The sequence below is a fragment of the Gobio gobio genome, assembly GCF_949357685.1.
Source record: "Gobio gobio genome assembly, chromosome: 15".
In the NCBI taxonomy this organism is placed as follows: Eukaryota; Metazoa; Chordata; class Actinopteri; order Cypriniformes; family Gobionidae; genus Gobio; species Gobio gobio.
This window is the reverse complement of record NC_137108.1, coordinates 53224768-53246058: the sequence shown is the minus strand read 5'-3', so window position 1 is coordinate 53246058 and position 21291 is coordinate 53224768. Positions and strand designations below refer to the sequence as shown.

Below are 21291 nucleotides of genomic sequence, written 5' to 3'. Positions count from 1 at the left end.
ATTGAGATGGTGTAAAGATTGAGATTGAGATGGCGTAAAGATTGAGATTAAGATTGAGATGGCATAAAGATTGAGATTGAGATGGCGTAAAGATTGAGATGGTGTAAAGATTGAGATGGCGTAAAGATTGAGATTAAGATTGAGATGGCGTAAAGATTGAGATTGAGATGGCGTAAAGATTGAGATGGTGTAAAGATTGAGATGGTGTAAAGATTGAGATGGCGTAAAGATTGAGATGGCGTAAAGATTGAGATTGAGATGGCGTAAAGATTGAGATGGCGTAAAGATTGAGATGGTGTAAAGATTGAGATGGCGTAAAGATTGAGATTAAGATTGAGATGGCGTAAAGATTGAGATGGCGTAAAGATTGAGATTGAGATGGCGTAAAGATTGAGATGGTGTAAAGATTGAGATGGCGTAAAGATTGAGATTAAGATTGAGATGGCGTAAAGATTGAGATTGAGATGGCGTAAAGATTGAGATGGTGTAAAGATTGAGATGGTGTAAAGATTGAGATGGCGTAAAGATTGAGATGGCGTAAAGATTGAGATTGAGATGGCGTAAAGATTGAGATGGCGTAAAGATTGAGATGGCGTAAAGATTGAGATTGAGATGGCGTAAAGATTGAGATGGCGTAAAGATTGAGATTAAGATTGAGATGGCGTAAAGATTGAGATTGAGATGGCGTAAAGATTGAGATTGAGATGGCGTAAAGATTGAGATGGCTTAAAGATTGAGATTGAGATGGCGTAAAGATTGAGATGGCGTAAAGATTGAGATGGCGTAAAGATTGAGATGGTGTAAAGATTGAGATGGCGTAAAGATTGAGATTGAGATGGCGTAAAGATTGAGATGGCGTAAAGATTGAGATGGCTTAAAGATGGAGATTGAGATGGCGTAAAGATTGAGATGGTGTAAAGATTGAGATGGCGTAAAGATTGAGATTGAGATGGCGTAAAGATTGAGATTAAGATTGAGATGGCTTAAAGATGGAGATTGAGATGGCGTAAAGATTGAGATGGCGTAAAGATTGAGATGGCGTAAAGATTGAGATTGAGATGGCGTAAAGATTGAGATGGCGTAAAGATTGAGATTGAGATGGCGTAAAGATTGAGATGGCGTAAAGATTGAGATTGAGATGGCGTAAAGATTGAGATGGCGTAAAGATTGAGATGGCGTAAAGATTGAGATTGAGATGGCGTAAAGATTGAGATTGAGATGGCGTAAAGATTGAGATGGCGTAAAGATTGAGATTGAGATGGCGTAAAGATTGAGATTGAGATGGCGTAAAGATTGAGATGGCTTAAAGATGGAGATTGAGATGGCGTAAAGATTGAGATGGTGTAAAGATTGAGATGGCGTAAAGATTGAGATTGAGATGGCGTAAAGATTGAGATGGCGTAAAGATTGAGATGGCGTAAAGATTGAGATTGAGATGGCGTAAAGATTGAGATGGCGTAAAGATTGAGATTAAGATTGAGATGGCGTAAAGATTGAGATTGAGATGGCGTAAAGATTGAGATGGCGTAAAGATTGAGATTAAGATTGAGATGGCGTAAAGATTGAGATTGAGATGGCGTAAAGATTGAGATTAAGGTTGAGATTGAGATGGTGTAAAGATTGAGATGGCGTAAAGATTGAGATGGCGTAAGATGGCGTAAAGATTGAGATGGCGTAAAGATTGAGATGGCGTAAAGATTGAGATTGAGATGGCGTAAAGATTGAGATTGAGATGTCTTAATCTTAATCTCAAAAACTGGAAATACTGGAGGTTTTTCAGACACACAGCCTCACATCTTAATCTAAAGAGAGAAAGGCGTTAGGCCCTCTGCTATTCTCAATATATATGCTGCCACTTGGTAATATTATAAGAAAACATGGAATTAATTTCCACTGTTATGCTGATGACACTCAATTGTATATTTCATCACGACCGGATGATAACGCTAAATTATCTAAACTGACAGCGTGTGTTGAAGATATTAAATACTGGATGACGTGTAACTTTCTGCTATTAAATTCAGATAAAACGGAGGTGTTACTTATTGGTCCAAAAAACTGCCCACAAAACCTCAATTACAATTTTACCTTGGAAGGATGTCCTGTCACTTTATCCACTACAGTAAAAGACCTAGGTGTTATATTAGACCGCAACCTAACATTCGAAAATCATATTTCATATGTTACAAGAACGGCATTTTTCCACCTTAGAAACATTGCTAAGCTACGTAACATGCTATCTATTTCTGATGCAGAAAAGTTAGTTCATGCATTCATGACTTCGAGATTAGATTACTGTAATGCTTTATTAGCTGGTTGTCCTGCATCATCAATAAACAAACTACAGTTAGTCCAAAACGCAGCTGAGTTCTTACTAGGTCAAGAAAATATGATCATATAACACCAATTTTATCATCTCTACACTGGTTACCTATCAAGTTCCGTATCAATTACAAACTATTGCTACTGACCTATAAAGCCCTAAATGGTTTAGCTCCAGTGTATCTAACGGATCTTCTATCGCGCTACAATCCATCGCGCTCTTTAAGATCACTAAACTCTAGGCTTCTGGTCATTCCTAGGATATCTAAGTCCACTAAAGGAGGGAGGGCTTTTTCACATTTAGCTCCTAAACTCTGGAATAGTCTTCCTGATATTGTTCGAGGTTCAGACTCGCTGTCCCAGTTTAAAACAAGATTAAAGACGCATCTCTTTAGCCAAGCATTCACATTATAATTATCTTTTATACTACAGTTAAATCGGATCAAACGCATTAACATAATATTCTGAACAGCAGCTACGCTAATCATTTCCCATCTGCTTTTCTGTTGTTATCTCGGGACACTAGTCCCGAGGTAAATAGTTCATCAGCTCCAGTTTGTATCCAGCCTCTCATGGAGACTTCGGATGCCCCGACACCTGTGATGAGACGACTCAACGCCAGCGTTGTTATGGCCTAAATTAATACACGATTGATTCACTTTTTTGAACATTATTCTTTAACATTGTCTTTCTAACCTAATTTACTGTACATCTATGAAATGCACTTTCTGTAAAGCTGCTTTGAAACAATGTGTATTGTGAAAAGCGCTATACAAATAAATTTGAATTGAATTGAATTGAAAGGCCTTTGTGATTGCAGCTTTATGAAATCCAGATGGGACTGATAAAAGTACTTGGTAGGGATGGATTTAATTATCATCAAACCTCATCAAATATGAAATATTAGTGAACACTGTTGATGTTCCTCGCTTTTGTTAGCTTGTAGGCAACTTGTGTAGTTTCAGGAGATTCTGAGATGTTCACATGAATTTTAACTTGTACATAACATCCCAAATGAATTCAGACGTCTGCAGAATGTGCTTCATCGATGCGGGCTGACTTTATTTTTTACTTTTGGGTGAGAAAACAAAAGCAACACTGGGGAGGCAGCTTGCCAAATCATATAATCCAAGACCGGTCGTGACAGACTAAAAATGTCAATACATTTCATGAACTTCTAGTGTGTGTGGAATTAAAGATGTGCTTCACCGCTGGCAAAATGGGCTTTCAATAAAACGTGGCTGTCTATGCAGTAGAAAAACGAAACCTTGTTTGAAATCGGTGCAATCCTAGAGAAAACTGAGAAAAAAAGGCTGTTGTCTTTTCTTTTGCCAAATAGACAGGAAAACTTCAACACCCATAATGCACTGGGAATGCTTCTGCCCAAGGCCATGCCCACTCGGCTCCTATTGGATAGGCTTGAGTAAAATACCGCTTGTAAAGTTAAATCAAGAACTTTTCAAGCACTACTTTTTTATTTTTCAAGGACTACAATCAGAGATCTCACTTATCTATAATATTACTATAAATAACAATAAACGAATGAAACAAAAAGGTACGAATTAAGTGCAACACAATGACTGGTAACTTTAACTATTGAAATATACTATGACAAAGATATCGCTTTCCTTATTCAAACTGATTTTTCCTCTCATGAATATATGATTGACCTGAAGAATGAAAGCTGTATCATACAATGTCATATATATTTATATATATATATATATATATGGCTCTGTAGGCTCTATATCTATATCAGATGGGCTGCAGCATTAATTTTGCGTGAAAATATTGTTTTATCAATAAAATTAAACACTAATTTCACAGAAAGAGTATGTTCATTTACATATACTACCGACATTGCAGGTTGAAAATCAAAGATATACTTTAAGCAAGAGTAAGATGAAGCTTACTAGTGTAAACCAGCTTAAATCCCTCTGCCGTTTCGTCTTGATCAGAATAAAATTCGAGCCACAGGTGATTCGACGTGCTGGTCAATGACTGGCCCAACATAGAGGAACCCGAGAAACCTCCCAGAACATCTGCGCTGTTGTCAACACCGTCATACAACTGGGGAAAGAGACCAGAGAAGTCTATGGAGTCTGACGTTAAAACCAAAGCATTAATATACATTGCAATAGCCAAATATTGCATAATATAGCACTTTTTGATTGCTTTTTAGCGTGTGTGGTGGAAGCTTGTACACTCACCTAAAGGATTATTAGGAACACACACTAATACTGTGTTTGACCCCCTTTCTCCTTCAGAACTGCCTTAATTCTACGTGGCATTGACTCAACAAGGTGCTGAAAGCATTCTTTAGAAATGTTGGCCCATATTGATAGGAGAGCATCTGCAGTTGATGGAGATTTGTGGGATGCACATCCAGGGCACGAAGCTCCCGTTCCACCACATCCCAAAGATGCTCTATTGGGTTGAGATCTGGTGACTGTGGGGCCATTTTAGTCCAGTGAACTCATTGTCATGTTCAAGAAACCAGTTTGAAATGATTGGAGCTTTGTGACGGTGCATTATCCTGCTGGAAGTAGCCATCAGAGGATGGGGACATGGTGCTCATAAAGGGATGGACATGGGCAGAAACAATGCTCAGGTAGGCCGTGGCGTTTAAACCATGCCCAATTGGCACTAAGGGGCCTAAAGTGTGCCAAGAAAACATCCCCCACACCATTACACCACCACCACCAGCCTGCACAGTGGTAACAAGGCATGATGGATCCATGTTCTCATTCTGTTTACGCCAAATTCTGACTCTACCATCTGAATGTCTCAACAGAAATCCAGACTCATCAGACCAGGAAACATTTTTACAGTCTTCAACTGTCCAATTTTGGTGAGCTGGTGCAAATTGTCGCCTCTTTTTCCTATTTGTAGTGGAGATGAATGGTACCCGGTGGGGTCTTCTGCTGTTGTAGCCCATCCGCCTCAAGGTTGTGTGTGTTGTGGCTTCAAAAATGCTTTGCTGCAGACCTCGGTTGTAACGAGTGGTTATTTCAGTCAAAGTTGCTCTTCTATCAGCTTGAATCAGTCGGCCCATTCTCCTCTGACCTCTAGCATCAACAAGGCATTTTCGCCCACAGGACTGCCGCATACTGGATGTTTTTCCCTTTTCACACCATTCTTTGTAAACCCTAGAAATTGTTGTGCGTGAAAATCCCAGTAACTGAGCAGATTGTGAAATACTCAGACCGGCCCGTCTGGCACCAACAACCATGCCACGCTCAAAATTGCTTAAATCACCTTTCTTTCCCATTCCGACATTCAGTGTGGAGTTCAGGAGATTGTCTTGACCAGGACCACACCCCTAAATGCATTGAAGCAACTGCCATGTGATTGGTTGATTAGATAATTGCATTAATGAGAAATTGAACTGGTGTTCCCAATAATCCTTTAGGTGAGTGTGAGGCTCTGAATCAGTATTTACCTTGAGAACGTCCCCTTGAGCCAGATGGAAGCTGATCGCTGATATGTTGATTCCTTTTCCTGCCTGCACCTGAATGTTGTAGATGCACTCGTGGTTGTTCTCGTAGTTCTGGGGGTAGTTTGGGGACAACAGGGCACCGGCGTTCTTGGAAACGGTTGAGCCACACTCAGCTATGGACAATGGGGAACCGTAGTGACATAGTGGAACAGCAACGTGTGAAAAGTGTAAATTTGGGGAAATAAATAAAAATAAAGAGAATATATACCATCAAACAATATATTTTCTCACTCAGTTGCATTCGAGTCAGTACTGTAAAATGTAAAGTGCCATATTTTAGTAGTATACAGTATATATTAGGTACACTGTAAGAAATAATTTTTTTAAGTGTAGTAAATAAATAAAGAGGTAACACTATTTCGATAGTCCACTTTACACATTCTTCTGACCTGAACCTAACAGTCTACTAATACTCTAATGAGAGTTAGTTGACATGCAGTTGCAAATTAATGAGTTAGTTGACATGCAGTTGCAAATTAATGAGTTAGTTGACATGCAGTTGCAAATTAATGAGTTAGTTGACATGTAGTTGCAAATTAATGAGTTAGTTGACATGCAGTTGCAAAGTAATGAGTTAGTTGACATGCAGTTGCAAATTAATGAGTTAGTTGACATGTAGTTGCAAATTAATGAGTTAGTTGACATGTAGTAGCAAATTAATGAGTTAGTTGACATGCAGTTGCAAATTAATGAGTTAGTTGACATGCAGTTGCAAATTAATGAGTTAGCTGACATGTAGTTGCAAATTAATGAGTTAGTTGACATGCAGTTGCAAATTAATGAGTTAGTTGACATGTAGTTGCAAATTAATGAGTTAGTTGACATGTAGTAGCAAATTAATGAGTTAGTTGACATGCAGTTGCAAATTAATGAGTTAGTTGACATGCAGTTGCAAATTAATGAGTTAGCTGACATGTAGTTGCAAATTAATGAGTTAGTTGACATGTAGTTGCGAATTAATGAGTTAGTTGACATGTAGTTGCGAATTAATGAGTTAGTTGACATGTAGTTGCGAATTAATGAGTTAGTTGACATGTAGTTGCAATTTAATGAGTTAGTTGACATGTAGTTGCGAATTAATGAGTTAGTTGACATGTAGTTGCAAATGAATGAGTTAGTTGTCATGTAGTTGCGAATTAATGAGTTAGTTGACATGTAGTTGCAATTTAATGGGTTAGTTGACATGTAGTTGCGAATTAATGAGTTAGTTGACATGTAGTTGCAATTTAATGAGTTAGTTGACATGTAGTTGCAAGTTAATGAGTTAGTTGACATGTAGTTGCAATTTAATGAGTTAGTTGACATGTAGTTGCAAATTAATGAGTTAGTTTACATGTAGTTGCAAATTAATGAGTTAGTTGACATGTAGTTGCAAGTTAATGAGTTAGTTGACATGTAGTTGCAATTAAATGAGTTAGTTGACATGTAGTTGCAATTTAATGAGTTAGTTGACATGTAGTTGCAAATTAATGAGTTAGTTTACATGTAGTTGCAAGTTAATGAGTAAGTTGACATGCAGTTGCAAATTAATGAGTTAGTTGACATGTAGTTGCAAATTAATGAGTTAGTTGACATGCAGTTGCAAATTAATGAGTTAGTTGACATGTAGTTGCAAATTAATGAGTTAGTTGACATGTAGTTGCAATTTAATGAGTTAGTTGACATGTAGTTGCGAATTAATGAGTTAGTTGACATGTAGTTGCAATTTAATGAGTTAGTTGACATGCAGTTGCGAATTAATGAGTTAGTTGACATGTAGTTGCAATTTAATGTGTTAGTTGACATGTAGTTGCGAATTAATGAGTTAGTTGACATGTAGTTGCAATTTAATGAGTTAGTTGACATGTAGTTGCAAGTTAATGAGTTAGTTGACATGTAGTTGCAAATTAATGAGTAAGTTTACATGTAGTTGCAAATTAATGAGTTAGTTTACATGTAGTTGCAAGTTAATGAGTTAGTTGACATGTAGTTGCAATTTAATGAGTTAGTTGACATGTAGTTGCAAATTAATGAGTAAGTTTACATGTAGTTGCAAATTAATGAGTTAGTTTACATGTAGTTGCAAGTTAATGAGTTAGTTGATATGTAGTTGCAATTTAATGAGTTAGTTGACATGTAGTTGCAATTTAATGAGTTAGTTGACATGTAGTTGCAAATTAATGAGTTAGTTGACATGTAGTTGCAAATTAATGAGTTAGTTTACATGTAGTTGCAAGTTAATGAGTAAGTTGACATGCAGTTGCAAATTAATGAGTCAGTTGACATGTAGTTGCGAATTAATGAGTTAGTTGACATGTAGTTGCAATTTAATGAGTTAGTTGACATGTAGTTGCAAATTAATGAGTTAGTTGACATGCAGTTGCAAATTATTGAAAGTTAGTTGACATGTAGTTGCAAATTAATGAGTTAGTTGACATGTAGTTGCAATTTAATGAGTTAGTTGACATGTAGTTGCAAATTAATGAGTTAGTTGACATGCAGTTGCAAATTAATGAAAGTTAGTTGACATGCAGTTGCAAATTAATGAAAGTTAGTTGACATGTAGTTGCAAATTAATGAGTTAGTTGACATGTAGTTGCAATTTAATGAGTTAGTTGACATGTAGTTGCAATTTAATGAGTTAGTTGACATGTAGTTGCGAATTAATGAGTTAGTTGACATGTAGTTGCAAATTATTGAGTTAGTTGACATGCTGTTGCAAATGAATGAAAGTTAGTTGACATGTAGTTGCAATTTAATGAGTTAGTTGACATGCAGTTGCAAATGAATGAAAGTTAGTTGACATGTAGTTGCAATTTAATGAGTTAGTTGACTAGTAGTTCGAATTAATGAGTTAGTTGACATGTAGTTGCAGTTTAATGAGTTAGTTGACATGTAGTTGCAAATTAATGAGTTAGTTGACATGCAGTTGCAAATTAATGAAAGTTAGTTGACATGTAGTTGCAAATTAATGAAAGTTAGTTGACATGTAGTTGCAAATTAATGAGTTAGTTGACATGCAGTTGCAAATTAATGAAAGTTAGTTGACATGCAGTTGCAAATTAATGAATTAGTTGACATGTAGTTGCAATTTAATGAGTTAGTTGACATGTAGTTGCAAATTAATGAGTTAGTTGACATGCAGTTGCAAATTAATGAAAGTTAGTTGACATGCAGTTGCAAATTAATGAAAGTTAGTTGACATGTAGTTGCAAATTAATGAGTTAGTTGACATGTAGTTGCAATTTAATGAGTTAGTTGACATGTAGTTGCAATTTAATGAGTTAGTTGACATGTAGTTGCAATTTAATGAGTTAGTTGACATGTAGTTGCAATTTAATGAGTTAGTTGACATGTAGTTGCAATTTAATGAGTTAGTTGACATGTAGTTGCGAATTAATGAGTTAGTTGACATGTAGTTGCAAATTAATGAGTTAGTTGACATGCAGTTGCAATTTAATGAAAGTTAGTTGACATGTAGTTGCAAATTAATGAGTTAGTTGACATGCAGTTGCAAATTAATGAAAGTTAGTTGACATGTAGTTGCAAATTAATGAGTTAGTTGACATGCAGTTGCAAATTAATGAAAGTTAGTTGACATGTAGTTGCAAATTAATGAGTTAGTTGACATGTAGTTGCAATTTAATGAGTTAGTTGACATGCAGTTGCAATTTAATGAGTTAGTTGACTAGTAGTTCGAATTAATGAGTTAGTTGACATGTAGTTGCAATTTAATGAGTTAGTTGACATGCAGTTGCAAATTAATGAAAGTTAGTTGACATGCAGTTGCAAATTAATGAAAGTTAGTTGACATGTAGTTGCAAATTAATGAGTTAGTTGACATGCAGTTGCAAATTAATGAAAGTTAGTTGACATGCAGTTGCAAAATAATGAGTTAGTTGACATGTAGTTGCAATTTAATGAGTTAGTTGACATGTAGTTGCAATTTAATGAGTTAGTTGACATGCAGTTGCAAATTAATGAGTTAGTTGACATGTAGTTGCGAATTAATGAGTTATTTGACATGTAGTTGCAATTTAATGAGTTAGTTGACATGTAGTTGCAATTTAATGAGTTAGTTGACATGTAGTTGCAAATTAATGAGTTAGTTGCAAATTCATGAGTTAGTTGCAAATTAATGAGTTAGTTAACATGTAGTTGCAAATTAATGAGTTAGTTGACATGTAGTTGCAAATTAATGAGTTAGTTGCAAATTCATGAGTTAGTTAACATGTAGTTGCAATTTAATGAGTTAGTTGACATGTAGTTGCAAAAAAATGAGTTAGTTGACATGCAGTTGCAAATTAATGAAAGTTAGTTTATATGTAGTTGCAATTTAATGAGTTAGTTGACATGTAGTTGCAATTTAATGAGTTAGTTGACATGTAGTTGCAAAAAAATGAGTTAGTTGACATGCAGTTGCAAATTAATGAAAGTTAGTTTATATGTAGTTGCAATTTAATGAGTTAGTTGACATGTAGTTGCAATTTAATGAGTTAGTTGACATGTAGTTGCAATTTAATGAGTTAGTTAACATGTAGTTGCAAATAAATGAGTTAGTTGACATGTAGTTGCAAATTAATGAGTTAGCTGACATGTAGTTGCAATTTAATGAGTTAGTTGACATGTAGTTGCAAAAAAATGAGTTAGTTGACATGCAGTTGCAAATTAATGAAAGTTAGTTTATATGTAGTTGCAATTTAATGAGTTAGTTGACATGTAGTTGCAATTTAATGAGTTAGTTGACATGTAGTTGCAATTTAATGAGTTAGTTAACATGTAGTTGCAAATAAATGAGTTAGTTGACATGTAGTTGCAAATTAATGAGTTAGTTGCAAATTCATGAGTTAGTTGCAAATTAATGAGTTAGTTAACATGTAGTTGCAAATTAATGAGTTAGTTGACATGTAGTTGCAATTTAATGAGTTAGTTGACATGCAGTTGCAAATTAATGAAAGTTAGTTGACATGCAGTTGCAAATTAATGAAAGTTAGTTGACATGTAGTTGCAAATTAATGAGTTAGTTGACATGCAGTTGCAAATTAATGAAAGTTAGTTGACATGCAGTTGCAAAATAATGAGTTAGTTGACATGTAGTTGCAATTTAATGAGTTAGTTGACATGTAGTTGCAATTTAATGAGTTAGTTGACATGCAGTTGCAAATTAATGAGTTAGTTGACATGTAGTTGCGAATTAATGAGTTATTTGACATGTAGTTGCAATTTAATGAGTTAGTTGACATGTAGTTGCAATTTAATGAGTTAGTTGACATGTAGTTGCAAATTAATGAGTTAGTTGCAAATTCATGAGTTAGTTGCAAATTAATGAGTTAGTTAACATGTAGTTGCAAATTAATGAGTTAGTTGACATGTAGTTGCAAATTAATGAGTTAGTTGCAAATTCATGAGTTAGTTAACATGTAGTTGCAATTTAATGAGTTAGTTGACATGTAGTTGCAAAAAAATGAGTTAGTTGACATGCAGTTGCAAATTAATGAAAGTTAGTTTATATGTAGTTGCAATTTAATGAGTTAGTTGACATGTAGTTGCAATTTAATGAGTTAGTTGACATGTAGTTGCAAAAAAATGAGTTAGTTGACATGCAGTTGCAAATTAATGAAAGTTAGTTTATATGTAGTTGCAATTTAATGAGTTAGTTGACATGTAGTTGCAATTTAATGAGTTAGTTGACATGTAGTTGCAATTTAATGAGTTAGTTAACATGTAGTTGCAAATAAATGAGTTAGTTGACATGTAGTTGCAAATTAATGAGTTAGCTGACATGTAGTTGCAATTTAATGAGTTAGTTGACATGTAGTTGCAAAAAAATGAGTTAGTTGACATGCAGTTGCAAATTAATGAAAGTTAGTTTATATGTAGTTGCAATTTAATGAGTTAGTTGACATGTAGTTGCAATTTAATGAGTTAGTTGACATGTAGTTGCAATTTAATGAGTTAGTTAACATGTAGTTGCAAATAAATGAGTTAGTTGACATGTAGTTGCAAATTAATGAGTTAGTTGCAAATTCATGAGTTAGTTGCAAATTAATGAGTTAGTTAACATGTAGTTGCAAATTAATGAGTTAGTTGACATGTAGTTGCAAATTAATGAGTTAGTTGCAAATTAATGAGTTAGTTAACATGTAGTTGCAAATTAATGAGTTAGTTGACATGTAGTTGCAAATTAATGAGTTAGTTGCAAATTCATGAGTTAGTTAACATGTAGTTACAATTTAATGAGTTAGTTGCAAATTCATGAGTTAGTTGCAAATTAATGAGTTAGTTGACATGTAGTTGCAAATTAATGAGTTCGTTGCAAATTCATGAGTTAGTTGCAAATTAATGAGTTAGTTGACATGTAGTTGCAAATTAATGAGTTAGTTGACATGTAGTTGCAATTTAATGAGTTAGTTGCAAATTCATGAGTTAGTTGACATGTAGTTACAATTTAATGAGTTAGTTGCAAATTCATGAGTTAGTTGCAAATTAATGAGTTAGTTGACATGTAGTTGCAAATTAATGAGTTCGTTGCAAATTCATGAGTTAGTTGCAAATTAATGAGTTAGTTGACATGTAGTTGCAAATTAATGAGTTAGTTGACATGTAGTTGCAAATTAATGAGTTAGTTGACATGTAGTTGCAAATTAATGAGTTAGTTGACATGTAGTTGCAAATTAATGAGTTAGCTGACATGTAGTTGCAAAGTTACTTATAGTTAGTTGAATGTCTGAAGTGGACTATGTAATATGTAACCAAAAAGATTTACAAGACTATACTATATAAGATTTCATGTTGTAGTAATTTACAAGCAATTTTTGAGAAAAAAAATTTTCTAAGTAAATCCTTCACCGTTTTTTGTCAGTGTATAATAATAGTAAGTAGAATATTGTGGAGTATGCAGTGAGTAGTTCACTCCATTCAGAACGCCGCTGAACTCGAAAGCAACCACGGAGACTTGTCAAACTCTGGACGTCCAAGCGAATGAGAGCAGCTGACCACGTACCCACACACCTTGGCAGAGGTGCACTCCATATCCGCCGCCCGCCACCCAGGCAAGTGATTTCTGGAGCGCCCTGCAGGCGATAGCCAAGGTCACAGGAGAACGCCAGGCTGTCTCCGATGCCAAAGCTGCCCCCGCTGTGCCTGCCAAACTGGGGCGCGCCAGGGTCCTCGCACGGCTCCAAATCATATTCTGAGAAAAACAAGCAGGCGGAAAGAGTCGGCCTCATTTGATGCATTACATTAGGCTGAACTTCATTGTGTGCTAAAAAGGTGCTAAAAATGTAATACATCTTGCAGGATGTAGGATGTGACATAATTCGTGTAAAACGGTAGGTGTTATTAATACAAAAACGAGCTCTGGCTCTGAAACCTAGAGAGCTTTATAATGAAACCTGCTTCCAAACCTTTCGGATACACTTTAGTTATAATGGTATTCATAATGCACGTTAAAATGCATTACATCTTAATTGCAACCTGCAATATAATATTTGCAGATTCTGAAATTGGTTGCTTGACGTGTCTTTTATACCTTCTGAAGGTGTGTTCAATGAATTGATAATATTATAGCTGTGCTTACAAGTATTCATGAGATCATATTAAGGTGCATAATTAATACATTAGAATACTTATATAATGCATTACATATAAAGGCTTTTAAGTAAAAGTGTTGTCTAATGTTCTTTTGGCCAGATTTCAAAAGCATCCTTTACAGAGAAAACCATTTACAAAAAGAAATGCTCAAAAATATTTTTATCAATAAAAGTATTGATAAAAAAGTTTAACAAAAAGTACTTTGTGTTTCACTTCTACAATAATCTTGCCAAGTTTGTGCTCCAAACTTTTCACGATTTAATTTCATTCTCATTTTCTATGCCTTTTGTGAAACTCTTGATGTTGTTTTTTGAAGGTTTTCCTGCTTGAATGTTGATAATTTCCTCATATTCTACATTGTTGCGGCTCCTCTCTTCCCATTCTGTCAGTAACGCTCTATTTGCTTCCTGTCTCTGTGAAGCCCCTCCTTCTGAAAAGCACACTGTACTCTGATTGGTCGGCTGGAGCAGTGTGTTGTGATTGGTGTTTGGGAAATGCCCCGCCCCTTACCATAACCGGCTGTTTCAACACAGACTAACTAACTCAACCAGGCCCCGCCCCTTTATTCTGCGCATTAATTATTATAATGAGCAATATTGTGACGTGTTGGTTCCCGTTAGAAACTCAAGATGGAGGCGTTTCATGAGTTCAGAAACACTGATATAGAGAAGAACTCCCGCTGGAGGGACTTTGTGACTTTAGCATGGTCTTGATATTCAACCAATGCCTGGTTTAATATCACATCATAATTCATAGAGTAAACAGAGACTGAACATTTACCCTGGGTTATCTGCAAACACTCAAACAATCAATTAGAGCCAGAGTAAATCTAATAACATTTCACATGTAAATGATATGCACAAACGGTCCGCGTTGGACTCGCGACAGCAAAACGACCTGAATTGCTTTTTTTGCGCTCTCATATCTCCATATTCAAATCTATTTACAAGCACGGATGTGTTCAGCATGTGAACGCTTGCCACTCCGAGATTGTGTTAAAAAAAACATATTTCATCTTATGTAAAGCTATCAGTTCTCATCTCTGTACTTTCAATGCTAAAATGCTAATGGTGGAAAGCTTTTGTCTGCAGTTTCACGCCTGGTGTTTTTTGCATTATGCATGTCTGCTTCTGTCAATCCCATCAATATTCAGTATTCAGTAAAGGTCAAGCGCAGTTTTCACCAGGGAATTTATATTAGGCTAATACAGGAACTTGGCTTGTGGATAATTGTATGGGTATTCATAACTCTGGCCCTTAATTAATGCATATGATGGCTCAGTAAACATGAGCCAAACCCTATGGGCTCTTCACAGCTTGGCTTTCTATCAGAACGGCACATCCTCTAACAAACTGAACCAGCCTGGACTTAAAGAAAACAGTGCAGGCAAATATGAAAGTCTGTCCAACTGGAAACATTGTAACCAGTGTTGGATGACTTGTGTTGCTAAACGGCATTTTAAAATATATCGTATGGCAGAGAAAATTACTGTCACTACAAATAAAGCTCTTTCTGATTTTACTATGTTAGCCTCTCACAGTGAATCAAGAAAACAAGAGATTCAAACAGACTAACCGTGTTGAGCAACACTACATTCACAAAAGTGTTGTGACGCCTGCCTTTACACACACATGAGCTTCCCATTCTCCATCCGTAGGGTTTAATATGCAGCTCTAGCAGCTTCAGCTCTTCTGCTCTTCTTTCCTCCAGGTTTAGGAGTGTGTTTATGGGGATTCTTCATTTGTGATGTTGGACGAGAAGGCCTGGCTCTCAGTCTCCGCTCTAATTAATCCCAAAGCTGTTCTATCGGGTTGAGGTCAGGACTCCAGTTCCTCCACCAAACTCCTCATCCATGTCTTTATGGAGACGCTTTGAGCACTGGTCAGTCATGCTGGGACAGGAAGGGGCCGTCCCCAAACTGGGCCCACAAAGTTGGGAGCATGAAATTGTCCAAAATGTCTTGGTGAAGCGTTAAGAGTTCCTTTCACTGGAACTAAGGGGCCAACCCCTGAAAAACAACCCTACCCCATAACCAAACTTTACACTTGGTACAATGCAGTCAGGCTAGTCCCATTCTCCTGGCAACCGCCAAACCCAGACTCGTCCATGGGATTGTCAGACAGAGAAGCGTGATTGGTCACTCAGAGAACACGTCTCCACTGCTCTAGAGTCCAGTGGCGGCGCGCTTTACCCCACTGCATCCCACACTTTGGTGCTGTAAGGCTTGGATGAGCTGCTCGGCCATGGAAACCCATTCCATGAAGCTCTACACACTGTTCTTGAGCTCATCTGAAGGCCACAGAAGTTTGGAGGTCTGGAGCTCTTGACTCTGCAGAAAGTTGGCGACTTCTGTGTCCCTCAGCATGCTCTGACCCCGCTCTGTGACCCTCAGCATGTGCTGACCCCGCTCTGTGACCCTCAGCATGCGCTGACCCCGCTCTGTGACCCTCAGCATGTGCTGACCCCGCTCTGTGACCCTCAGCATGCTCTGACCCCGCTCTGTGTCCCTCAGCATGTGCTGACCCCGCTCTGTGACCCTCAGCATGCGCTGACCCCGCTCTGTGACCCTCAGCATGCGCTGACCCCGCTCTGTGACCCTCAGCATGCGCTGACCCCGCTCTGTGACCCTCAGCATGCGCTGACCCCGCTCTTTGTGGCTGAGTTGCTGTTGTTCCCAATCGCTTCCACTTTGTTCTAACACCACTAACAGTTGAGCGTGGAATATTTAGTAATGCGGAAATGTCCCAATATAGCCGTATAGTGTGTATAACAATGATTAGTTTTCTCTTGATGAAGGTAGTGTAACAAAACACATAATATATTAAAGTGTCTTTGAGGTTTTTCATGGTTTCTACGGAAGTAAATCGAGGGTAATGGTCCGTTCACAACAAGGACGATAACTATAAAGATCGCTTTAAATGCAGGAGATCCTTACAGCAGGATGGATTCGGATTGGCTTTGGTACATTTCTCAGATCAGAATTGAAATTCTCAAAGCGACCTGTTCAATCTTCACATCATTGTGTCACTTGTGCACATCAAAAAAGCAGTTTCTTATTTCTTTGAACAAGTTGCAAATGCTTGTGTACATCCATGCAAATGATTATGTCCAATTCTCTGCTGTTTCCTACATCATCAGCTGCTTATGTCATGTTGATCTGGATGTATTATAATGGGTCTCTGTTGAATAGTCTCACCCCCACAACATTTAGCCATTAGTTCATAGCAGACGTCTTTACATGCAAAATGGTTGAACAAGTTGTCATAAAATGTCAAGCATATTTCTATACATTTCCATTAGACGTTCACATTTCTACTTTTGTTTTCTGGGGGTTTTTTTCTCTTTGTGCTATGCAGTGCTGTCTTTTCCTTTCTGTATCGCAATGACATGGTCTCAACAAATTACAGTACAAACTAGGGATGCAACACTACAGTTAGTCCACGGTTCAATACATACCTCGGTTTTTAACCACGGTTTTCGGTTCGGTTCGGTTCTGATGGCTTGTTACATACATTTTTTGTTATTCTATTCTTAGCCGAGAGGAACAGCAAGAGGTTAAGGAGAAAAAAGTCTATTTTTTTATTGCAATACTCTTTCTTTATTTTACTTTAAATAATTGAAAAACCTTACTTAAACTCAAAACTTTACTTAAAAAAACCCTTGTACACATTCCTAGAGTATTGGATAATATATAATAAATAAATATTAAGATTTACACTGGCAGCTCAGAGCTGTACAGCAGCATTTAAGTATGAAATTGAATGAATTAATGTAAAAATAAAACACTACACAGACTTCACTATAAAATATACACTGATTCTTATTAAAGCTGCTGTATTAGTTCTTCAGTCAAGAGCAGTGAGGGATTTTCTCTTTGTCTTTTGTTGTTGTATTAACATTAAAGGGATAGTTCACTCAAAAATGAAAATTCTGTCATTGAGAAATGAATACAGGTTATGAACAATATTAGAGTGAGTAAATAATGACATCATTTTAGAGGTGAACTGTCCCTTTAAGGACAGCGTGTTCACTATAGGCTGCGCCGCTGTCAATTAAAGACCTGCACGCATCTAATATACACACACACACGATTTTACTTTGACTTTAGACATAACCGACTGTGTTTATGTTAACCTTGTGTGTATTTGACAGTATTAGCGCAGTAAAACGAATCCAGTAATCACGTGTTTGACAGGCGTTTAGTGCGCGCTCTGAAAAGCACATGTTAAAACCGCGCACGCGAATGAAACCGGCAAGGCTGTAAAACGCATGCAAATAATGAACTTTGGTGATTGTGAATAACTCTAGTGTTCTGTGAGTATAACTCTACACACTAACGTGTGATGTGAATGTATGTTGCATTGTTCAGTATTGGGATAGAGGCAAATTATAGAATTTGTAGAAAAATAATTAATTAAATGCGAAAATACGCGTAAAAGCGCGTATTGAACCGTGAATGCCGTACCGAACGGTTCAATATTATATTGAGAATTGTGGCATCCCTAGTACAAACAGTAAAAGTGTAAATGTGAATCTTGTCCAGTCTCTTGCATTCAAACTCACACATACACTGAGGTGTAACCTACAATTTACAATAATTGTCATCAAAATTTTAGCCATATTTACACCAGAACATCCCTCCAGAGTACAGTTATATTGACAACATGACTGAGCAATTTGACTGTGTTATTCATACACAATGACACAAGGACTGATGGCACTGACATGTTCATTGACAGAGATTTACTTCTGAGAGATGAACTGAGGATTTTGAGCAAGAGACTGGCTTTTGCAGGTAATCCATGGTGTTTTGCTATTTGTACGAATTGTTTTGAGAAATGCACTAGCTGTTTTGCAAATGTCGAGGATGATTCGAGAAATGTACCAAAGCGACTGAGAAAAACTGTTACAACGTGGTTTATATAAAAAAAGATGATTTTTACTAGTAAGAACTGCTTTAAAATGCTGCTGGCTTCCTGTCACAAACTCATATTCCTACTAAAGAAACTCGTATTTAGTTGTCAGGTTTCTTTTCCACTTTCGTGTCAGAATGTGCATCGGCTAATTCCATTAGACGGCCGGCCAGTTTAACCAGTGGCCGGTGGGTGTCCGGATGATCCGGTGGGAATCTGTGACTGATGGCAAACACAGCCCAAAGCCAGCTCTAATATCAGCCGTGAGTTGAGCGCAGTCTGAGGAGGAGACTGACTGCGGGCAACACTGATAAGTCTCAGACTTTCAATAAGCCACTGCGACGAAGCTCAAGCTGTTGCCGATTGATTACCTTTATCACTGGAACAAGCTCCGTCTTTATCTAATTGCTGCTATGACTTTTCATAGAAACAGGCTTGTAGGTGCTGATGACGATAACTGGGCTTGTCCTAGAATAACCTTCAATATTCTAATGAACGGCTACAGAAACAAAACCCTTCTTACATAAATCACTGCATTGTGAGCGAAATCGTTGTGAAGGTTTCGTGCCATTCTAGGTAAGAAAGGGTTCATTATTTTACAGTTTAGGTACAAAGGGTTTGTGTCGCACTGAAATGATTATGACTCTATTGGAAAATTCCTTCTTTGCTCAGAATGTCTGGCTCATTTCATGAACGCTCACATTGAATTGAAATGCAACAGTTTGCAGAAAGAGTGTGTGTGTGTGTGTGTGTGTGTGTGTGTGTGTGTGTGTGTGTGTGTGTGTGTGTGTGTGTGTGTGTGTGTGTGTGTGTGTGTGTGTGTGTGTGTGTGTGTGTGTGTGTGTGTGTGTGTACTGCAGAGGATTTCTATCAGAGCGGCGAGTTCTCCAAACAAACGCCGACCTCAGAGAAATAATGCACCGCTGGAATGTGTCAGCGCTGTTGATCATGTTCGGCTCTTTTTGGAGCATAAATGGAAAAGATGGATTTAAACATTATTTATATTACAGCGCATGGGGTTGGAAATAATGACAACATTTTTTTTTATAACTTTCATTTTTTGGATTAACTATATAATTATAAAAGATAGATACTATTCTGAACTATGAGCTATTTAACCCATTTTAATTCAGACGGATAGATAGATAGATAGATAGATAGATAGATAGATAGATAGATAGATAGATAGATAGATAGATAGATAGATAGATAGATAGATAGATAGATAGATAGATAGATAGATAGATAGATAGATAGATAGATAGATAGATAGATAGATAGATAGATAGATAGATAGATAGATAGATAGATAGATGGAACGAATGAACGATAGCTAGATAGATACATAGATAGATAGAAATATAGATTACTGGATGGATGGAAGGAATGAAACAAACGATAGATGGATGGATGGATGGATGGATGATGAAATCAACAAATGAACGAACGATAGATGGATGGATGGATGAAACGAACGAACGAACGAACGATGGATGGATGGATGGATGGATGGAACGAACGAACGAACGAACGAACGAACGAACGATAGATAGATAGATAGATAGATAGATAGATAGATAGATAGATAGATAGATAGATAGATAGATAGATAGATAGATAGATAGATAGATAGATAGATAGATAGATAGATAGATAGATAGATAGATAGATAGATAGATAGATAGATAGATAGATAGAACGAATGAACGATAGCTAGATAGATACATAGATAGATAGAAATATAGATTACTGGATGGATGGAAGGAATGAAACAAACGATAGATGGATGGATGGATGGATGGATGGATGATGAAATCAACAAATGAACGAATGATAGATGGATGGATGGATGAAACGAACGAACGAACGAACGAACGAACGATGGATGGATGGATGGATGGATGGATGGATGGAACGAACGAACGAACGAACGAACGAACGATAGATGGATAGATGGATAGATAGATAGATAGATAGATAGATAGATAGATAGATAGATAGATAGATAGATAGATAGATAGATAGATAGATAGATAGAACGATAGATCACCTGAGAAAGAGATGTTGAACCCCTGGAAGGAGATGGAGAAGTCAGAGATGAAGCGCAGCTGGGCCTTGTAGTTCCCGTATAGGCCGGCGTTGACAGGGGCCGGAGGCTGGGGGCCGGTGAGCCGAGCCAGGGGCCGAGCGAAGCTGCCGTTCTCCGTCAGGAGCAGATAGTCGTGATGATCCTCCAGGTGGAACGCATGGAACCAGAACTGCACACCTGAGCACACGAGGACAACTATTCTTACCACATTACTCTCCGAGTCTTTGAGGAAACAACAACACATTACTTTCATTCAGCAGAGATGCCTTACATTTGATCAAAAGTGACAGACATTTAAAGGACAACTCTGGTGAAAAATGAGCCTAGGGGTGATTAACACATGGTTAGCGAGTAGATCGTTCTCTGGGATGCGTTTCCATGAAAATCGAATGTAAAGATTTTTATCTCTAAAAACAGATATAACGCTAGTATATGGAACATAGAATAAGTCAAATTAAACCGCTAGTTAATACCACTAACAAGGCTCAAAATAGCCTCACACTAACACGGGAGCATAATGAGGGTCCCTACATGCAAACCCAAGCATTGAGAACTGTGTAAGTGTACAAACAGTTTAATAAGAAGATGCTTTATAAAGACAGAACATTAGCGTATACAGACAGCAGCCATCTTGGAAAACAGTCTGGACAAGTCGAGCCACGGTTGAATAATCCGCCATCTCTTTAGTGTGTGTCCTGTGGAAGCGCTAGTCTCTGAGGCGTTCAGTTTTATTTTATTTTTTCTCTGTTGCGTTCAGTGCTTTCTTCCGGAAACAACGGACCATATGAGATTCACAGTCACAGTTCATCACTTAGCACAGCGTTCATGGCTCAACTTTGATGGATGGATACAAATATAGATGGAAGGATGGATGGATGGATGGATGGATACAAATA

The 21291-nt window shown here is 37.2% G+C and overlaps 1 protein-coding gene across 1 annotated transcript in view; it reads right to left on the bottom strand.

Moving 5' to 3' along the window:
* The window catches only part of csmd3a (CUB and Sushi multiple domains 3a), a gene marked incomplete at both ends in the record, with an annotated part of 567839 nt that overhangs the window by 282379 nt on the left and 264169 nt on the right, over positions 1–21291 (bottom strand). Inside the window, 4 exons of the mRNA XM_079838157.1 lie at positions 4236–4392; positions 5765–5934; positions 12804–12992; positions 20357–20572. Coding sequence (XP_079694283.1) covers positions 4236–4392; positions 5765–5934; positions 12804–12992; positions 20357–20572 — 732 coding nt within the window. The remainder of the gene's footprint in view (positions 1–4235; positions 4393–5764; positions 5935–12803; positions 12993–20356; positions 20573–21291) is intronic.